The sequence below is a fragment of the Scyliorhinus canicula genome, chromosome 8 (genome assembly GCF_902713615.1).
Source record: "Scyliorhinus canicula chromosome 8, sScyCan1.1, whole genome shotgun sequence".
Classification (NCBI taxonomy): Eukaryota; Metazoa; Chordata; class Chondrichthyes; order Carcharhiniformes; family Scyliorhinidae; genus Scyliorhinus; species Scyliorhinus canicula.
The window spans coordinates 149,562,632-149,570,337 of NC_052153.1; the positions used below are offsets into that span (position 1 = coordinate 149,562,632).

The 7,706-nt window shown below is 41.4% G+C and overlaps 1 protein-coding gene across 1 annotated transcript; it reads left to right on the forward strand.

Moving 5' to 3' along the window:
* The first annotated feature begins 939 nt into the window (after nucleotides 1–939).
* Nucleotides 940–4,099, forward strand: LOC119970578 (cocaine- and amphetamine-regulated transcript protein). The gene is made up of 3 exons (XM_038805419.1): nucleotides 940–1,119; nucleotides 1,563–1,646; nucleotides 3,591–4,099. The coding sequence occupies exons 1-3, from the start codon at nucleotides 979–981 to the stop codon at nucleotides 3,696–3,698; spliced, it is 333 nt and encodes a 110-aa protein (XP_038661347.1). The 5' UTR covers nucleotides 940–978; the 3' UTR covers nucleotides 3,699–4,099.
* The last annotated feature ends 3,607 nt before the right edge of the window (nucleotides 4,100–7,706 follow it).

The following is a 7,706-nucleotide window of genomic DNA, read 5'->3' on the forward strand; positions in this document are numbered from 1 at the left end:
TGGACCAAGGTATGGTAGAGGGTATGGTAATTTAGGAATGCTGACTGCTGGGGAAGGGGAAGCTGTGTTTGGTGGCGGTGTATATTACATATTCTATACAGTGAGCCTCCAGTCTAGTTTTGATTCTTGAACACCCAAACACTAACAATAAAGGAACAATTACCAGCCACATGCATATAATAACTATATATTGCAATGGGGAGCTGATACGATTCACACTTCGAGGTGAGGAATGCACTATTCATTATAGTAAACATTCTATACCATCAATCAATATTCCTTGGATTAGAATTGAATATTTAAGTATTTCATTCTTGCACTCTTACAGATACAGCAGCAAACTGTGGTGTAAACCTCTCTCGGGTAAACTATTGCTTTTAACAGTTACGTGATACTAAATAGGCGATTGCATTTAATCGTTGGTTAGACGTTTTAATGTAGATATAATTTCAACTCTTCCGAATGGAAATCTGGGGGGGGGGGGGGGGGGGGGAACTCATGGGGATTTATGCATCTATCCACGAATGTGTGAACAAAATAAGGAGATTCCCTTCGTCCTTCACTCTTTAAGCAAAGAAAAGTACATTCCATTAAACCTGATGGAAAAGCAAGGATTTGATTTCATTTCACGATCACTGGTCCTCATGTACAAGCTCATTACTCTCACATCCCTTGCCTTTGACACTTCTAATCTGTTCTTACGTACGTGGGCAATATGTTGCAGCGGTATTGAACAGTAATAACTCAACAGCTCCTTTGGCCGGTCCCCTGGAGATTTGCTTTTTTGAATGAATTGGGGGATTTTTCCTTTCCGCTTCCCTCCAACGCTGAGAGTTGCGTTCACTCTGACGTCAATGTTCCCAGGCTCTGATTGATTTGGGGGGACTTGTTTACTTAGCTCGAAAGTGCCATTTGCTATAAAAAGGAGCCGAATTAGGATGTTGCTCTGTGGTGGTCAGGCTGTGGAGTTTCAGCACCATGGAGAGTTCTCGCTTCTGCCTCCTCACTCTGCTCAGCGCTGCTCTGCTCCTCAACTCCAATTGCCAGGAGTCAGACCTCCAAGCCAGATCGGTAGACCATTACTCAATCAAAGAGGACTCCTCTCAAGAAAAAGAACTGGTATGTCACCCTGAACTTGCCTCTGTCTTAATTTTACTTTAAAAAATCACGGTTCTATTGTGTAAAACTAGCTGCAGTTCCTTAACCTGACCGCAAATGACCGTTCCACACTGTGTGAACAAGCAACACTGTTCAGTTCTACAATCTTCGGACGCCTAGTTATTTGGGTGCAATGTTTCCCTTTGAATTGGCACCGTATTTTACTGAAAGACCTGCAGAAGCGTTGAATTAGATACTTGTGAGGGAGACGGGGGTTGAAACAAGATTTGGAGATATGTGGGGAAAATTGACAAAGGTCTTTTAAGGTTATTCTGCCCTCTCGCTACTAAAGCAGCTTCACTTCATTCTGCTCGAATCGGGGCTTGGTTATTCAGGCGAGGTTTTTATTCCCCCCTGCCTCATTTGACTTATAACATAAATATAAACTGTTTGCTTTAACGCAGATCGAAGCTTTGCAAGAAGTTCTGGAGAAACTGAAAAGCAAGAGGATGCCAACCTACGAGAAAAAGTTCGGAATGGTCCCAATGGTAAGAAATTGAATGCGAGTAAAGTGGAATCAAACCGTTTGAAGTCTGTCCTCTTTATCCGAACGTTTTCTTTCTGGCCCCTACCTCACCCATGCACAGACCAGCCGTATGTCGGGCACGATCTTGTGTTTATTTTGATTTGGATGTGTTAGGTGCATAAAATGTAAGTTTCATTTTAGTCTAATTTATAAACAATAAGCTGTCAATTTCACCAATACAACAGGATGTACATTGTTGCGCCCTGTATGATGACATCGGTTAACCCACCAAATGGTTAACATATCATGAGTTAAGAAGAAATAAACTTACACCGAATACTTTTGAAGCGAACTATTTCACTTGCATCAGAAAACATTTAAGTAACGGGCAATGCTTATGTATACGGCTGGACAACTGGGAGCATTTATACTCATTAATACCGAACAGGAGAATAACATTAGTTATATTAAAATTCATAAAATGATACCAACTTTAAGATGAGTGACAGCAACCAGGTATTTGTAATAGACCTACATAAGCTTGCACAGAAGACAAAGAGATGCTGCTCCATTCGAAATTAAAATATATGGGCTGGATTATCCATTTGAGAGACTAAGTGCTGATGCCCGGACGGAATTGCGAGTGTTCTATGTTCACGAACACGATGCCGGTCCCGGAGCAATGCAGGTCCCATTAATGGGCTAGCACCAGTGCCACACGGAGCTGGTAAGATTCCAATGCATGCTGACCCTCATCCCAGTCAAGATGATTGCACTGGTTGCGCTGGAGCACGCCCAACCTGTTGATGGGTTGCCTGTGGCCAGTGCGTACCTAGGGGGGTGGCCGTGGGGTCATCCATATGACCTGTGGTGCCCAGTGGGCAATCAATGGTGTGCACAGCCAAATGGCTGCCTTGCAGGCTGTGCCAATGGTGGTCTGTGCCCATCCACCCCGCCCCATGGCCCAACTCCTGGTCACCCCTGCACTACTCCCCCTGGTCCTGGCAGACGTCCCCCAATCTAGCAGCACAAGTGGCAGAACACCATAGTAATGTTGGGCACTTTTCATATCCCCTCTCTCTCCCTCAGCAACCATGGCTCTTGTTTCACGATTGTTAATACCACAAGCGAACCTCGCCATCAGTAATTCCTCCTGTCGATGGCGGAGCATTGTGGGAGGCACGGAAATGCCAGGTCATGCCCGTTAATGATATGCCAATGATGCTTACTGTACAATTTGCATGGTCGCACCGGCACACGGCGTAGAACACATTCTGCCGAGGGACTGGAACATGGCACCAGCCTCGATTTTCACTTGATGTACGATTCTCCGGCTGATCATGCTTCACAATTCTGCCGTTGGCGGATGGAGAACCCAGCCCTGTGTCTCTCTCACAATTCTTATTTTACTCCCTTTCTTAGTAGAATAACAAATTAGCCCGGTATAAAACTGAACCATTCTGAGGAGGGAGGTCTCTGGTTCAATTCTTGGTCTGTGCCACATTAGCCAGAGTGGTGGTTGGAGAGTAACAATTTTTCGCAGTATCTCTGGGCGTGGGAGGCTAAAGGAAAGTAGATATTCAGTAACCACTTCTTTCAGATACTCATATGAGGATATCAGATGGAATGAGGACATGTGCAGTGACACTATGTACAATAACATTCCAAGTCTCTATGTCTAAGTTAACACAAGGTGAGTAGCCTGTAGGCAAGGTACCAGAAGGCTGCTGGCCCCAATAAAACAAAATTAGAAAATAAGCAATTCTCTTCTTTTAAACCTTAAAACATTTTTTGATATCAAATAAATGACCACATGTACTGATTTACAAGATATATTGTTGCCTGCAGACAGCAGCAATCATTTGATTTGTTAATTTAGTTTATTTTATTCAGTTTTCAACTACACCTGTTATCACCTTAATATTTGAGTAGAATGAAAGAATAACATTTTGATCTTTTTTAATAGTGTGATGCTGGGGAACAATGTGCTGTCAGGAAAGGAGCCCGAATTGGAAGACTCTGTGACTGTCCCAGAGGAACCTTCTGCAATTCATTCCTCTTGAAATGTTTGTAGAGAACAATGACCAAATCCAAGCACTCATAATCAAATATTGTTTCAAAAGCTTTTAAAAACTTGAAAAAAATCAATTCGGCCAATCAAACATGTTCTATTTATGAAAAAAAATGGATGGTGAAAATGCATGGACTTGCAATTCTACAGTCTTCGTAGATCTAGTGTGGGAGATATTAAAACATATTTCCGACTTTGCTGTGACACTGTTGTGTACAGATACGTCTTTTTTCTTATGGTGAAAAGTTGTTTCTGCCTGTACCAGTTAATGAGTTACAGACATTTCATGATATACTAAGTGTTTAACTTCCAGTCACAGAAAGGTGTGACTTGCATTTATATAACTGTATTTTTGTATCTAGAATGCATTAAACCTACTAATAAATTCAGTTCTTGGCATCCTTTGCTCTGTCAAGAGTTTCTTTATTCCAATCTTTTTTTAAAAAGTTTCCAATTAAGTGCAATTTAGTGTGGCCAATTAATCTACCCGGCACATCTTTGGATTGTGGGGGTGAGACCCACGCAGACACAGGGAAACTCCACATGGTCAATGACCCGGGGGTGGGATTAAACCCAGGTCCTTGGTACCGTGAGGCAGCAGTGTTGACCACTGCACTACCATGCCGCCCCTTATTCCAATCTTTTCATATAAAATCAACTATACATGCAAGAAATCACCCCTAATTTCCATAACTGGTTTATTTCTCTTTTAGAGTGTTAATAATATGTGATATGTACAAAACTAAAAATATTTCCATTAAAAAAAATATTAAAATTCCATCTGAGCACTTACTAGCTGGAAGTTAGAAATACATTTGTATCCAATCCAACTAACCGAACATTAAATGTATATTTTTGAATATCAACTTTTTTGGCACTTGACTGAAACATATTTCAGAAACCATACTGATAAAATAAAAATGTATCAATAGAAAAATGACATATTTTGATATTACGGTTCAAGCAAACACCAGGAAAGATGAACAACACATCTTTAATTTGAGAAAGCAATATATTCCTTTTTGATGCTGACTTAACTGCATTTCCAGCAATTATTGTTTTTGTCGCAATGTATCTTTGTTGCTGCATTAAACAATACATCCGATATTACTAGCTCTAAAATTATATATTGACCCTTTCAAGAAGACTTTAGTTGCAAAATGTTTGCCTTAAAATCACTTTAAAAGTTGTCCTGAAGTTAGTTAATTAGTTTTCAATAAGTAGACAGACACTGAAGTAGTTCACCCATGTATCATGTTGTTTTTGATTCCATCTACTGAATATATTACATTTTTATTAATGGATATGGATCAGTAATATAGAATTTAAATAATGCTGAGAAAGAAATGTATGCTTTAACTCAATTTTAGCTCTTTGATAGATAGGAACCTGGGAGAGAAAGCTGGAATCAGCATTGCAAATATTCAAAATGCACATTTTACACTGCAATAGAGGGCTAAACATTTTAAGCTACGATCACTCAGTTTCTGTCTTTCAGGGGCAAGGTAAGTGCAAAGAAATTTTAGGCTCTGCAGTTTAGATAATCTGATTTCATTGGCTTTTGTTTTGCAAATAATATCCCAAATGTCTGAATATTATACAGTCAAATTCAATTGAAGATAATTACCTCCCTATAATGTTACCCGAAGCAGCTTTAAGATATGATGAGATGTTAACCGAATGGGTAAAATGCTATGGAAATATCAGTTGCTATTTAAATCTGTGCAACAGTTTTTGATGTTAATAAGTATCAGAAAAGCTCAACACTCATAGAATCATGGAATTTGTACAGTGCAGAAGGAGGCCATTTGGCTTATCGAGTCAGCACCGACCCTCTGAAAGAGCACCCTACCTCGGGCCACTCCCCTGCCCTATCACCATAACCCCACCTAATTTGCACATCCTTTGGGCCCTAAGGGCAATCCACCTAACCTGCACACCTTTGGAATGTGGGAGGAAACTGAAGCACCCCAAGGAAACCCATGCAAACATGGGAAGAAAGTGAAAACTCCACCCAGGCCAGAATTGAACCCAGGTCCCTGGCATTGCGAGGCAGCAGTGCTAACTGCTGTGCCATCATGCTGTCCCACATGATTCATATGATAGTTGAATATTAATTACTCGAGCACCTTTCTATATGTAGCATCGATTTCCTGTTCGGGGAGTCTAGAACCAGGGGACACAATTTCAAACTAAGGGGGAAGTCACTTAGGTCAAAGATGAGGATAAATTTATTTTGGTAGAGGGTTGTGAATCTTTGGAATTCTCTACCCCAGAGGGCTGTGGAACCGCAGTCATTGTGTAGGCATCAGGTAGAGCATGATAGATTGCTGATTAACAATAACATAAAGTGTTTTGGGGATAGTGTGGGTAAAATACATCGAACTGTCTGCCATGATCGTATTGAATGGTGGAACAGACTAGATGGACTGAATGGACTATTCATGTTCCTATGGTACACACAGATAGGACCCATTATTATTTAGATAGATGGATGAATAAGTTATAATTTAGAATCAATGCATACATGTAAACAGCTACACAAAAATAAATAGCCATCAGGTAGTTAAATTGATGCATATTGACATGTAATCCACCTTCAGCTGGCCCTAATCAATCGTGTCCGATATTCAAAGCTGAAATGAACACTAATAGAACATAGAACATAGAACATTACAGCACAGTACGGGCCCTTCGGCCCTCGATGTTGCGCCGTCCTGTGAAACCATCTGAAGCCTATCTGACCTACACTATTCCATTTTCATCCATATGTATATCCAGTGACCACTTAAATGCCCTTAAAGTTGGCGAGTCTACTACTGTTGCAGGCAGAGCGTTCCACACCCCTACTACTCTCTGAGTAAAGAAACTGCCTCTGACATCTGTCCTATATCTACCACCCCTCAATTTAAAGCTATGTCCCCTCATGTTGGTCATCACCAGCCGAGGAAAGAGACTCTCACTGTCCACCCTATCTAACCCTCTGACTATCTTATATGTCTCTATTAAGTCACCTCTCAGCCTTCTTCTCTCTAACGAAAACAACCTCAAGTCCCTGAGCCTTTCCTCGTAAGACCTTCCCTCCATACCAGGCAACATCCTAGTAAATCTCCTCTGAACCCTTTCCAAAGCTTCCACATCCTTCCTATAATGTGGTGACCAGAACTGCACGCAGTACTCCAGGAGCGGCCGCACCAGAGTTATGTACAGCTGCAGCATGACCTTGTGGCTCCGAAACTCAATCCCCCTACTGATAAAGGCTAGCACACCATATGCCTTCTTAACAGCCCTATTAACCTGGGTGGCAACTTTCAGGGATTTATGTACCTGGATGCCGAGATCTCTCTGTTCATTTACACTACCAAGAATCTTGCCATTAGCCCAGTACTCTGCATTCCTGTTACTCCTTCCAAAGTGAACCACCTCACACTTTTCCGCATTAAACTCCATCTGCCACCTCTCAGCCCAGCTCTGCAGCTTATCTATGTCCCTCTGTATCCTATAACATCCTTCAGCACTATCCACAACTCCACCGACCTTCGTGTCATCTGCAAATTTACTAACCCATCCTTCTACACCCTCTTCCAGGTCATTTATAAAAATGACAAACAGCAGTGGCCCCAAACAGATCCTTGCGGTACACCACTAGTAACTGAACTCCAGGATGAACATTTGCCATCAACCACCACCCTCTGTCTTCTTTCAGCTAGCCAATTACTGATCCAAACCGCTAAATCACCTTCAATCCCATACTTCCTTATTTTCTGCAATAGCCTACCGTGGGGAACCTTATCAAACGCCTTACTGAAATCCATATACACCACATCAACCGCTTTACCTTCTCAAAAAACTCAATAAGGTTTGTGAGGCATGACTTACCCTTCACAAAATCGTGTTGACTATCGCTAATCAACTTGTTCTTTTCAAGATGATTATAAAACCTATCTCTCATAACCTTTTCCAACATTTTACCCACAACCGAAGTAAGGCTCACAGGTCTATAATTACCAG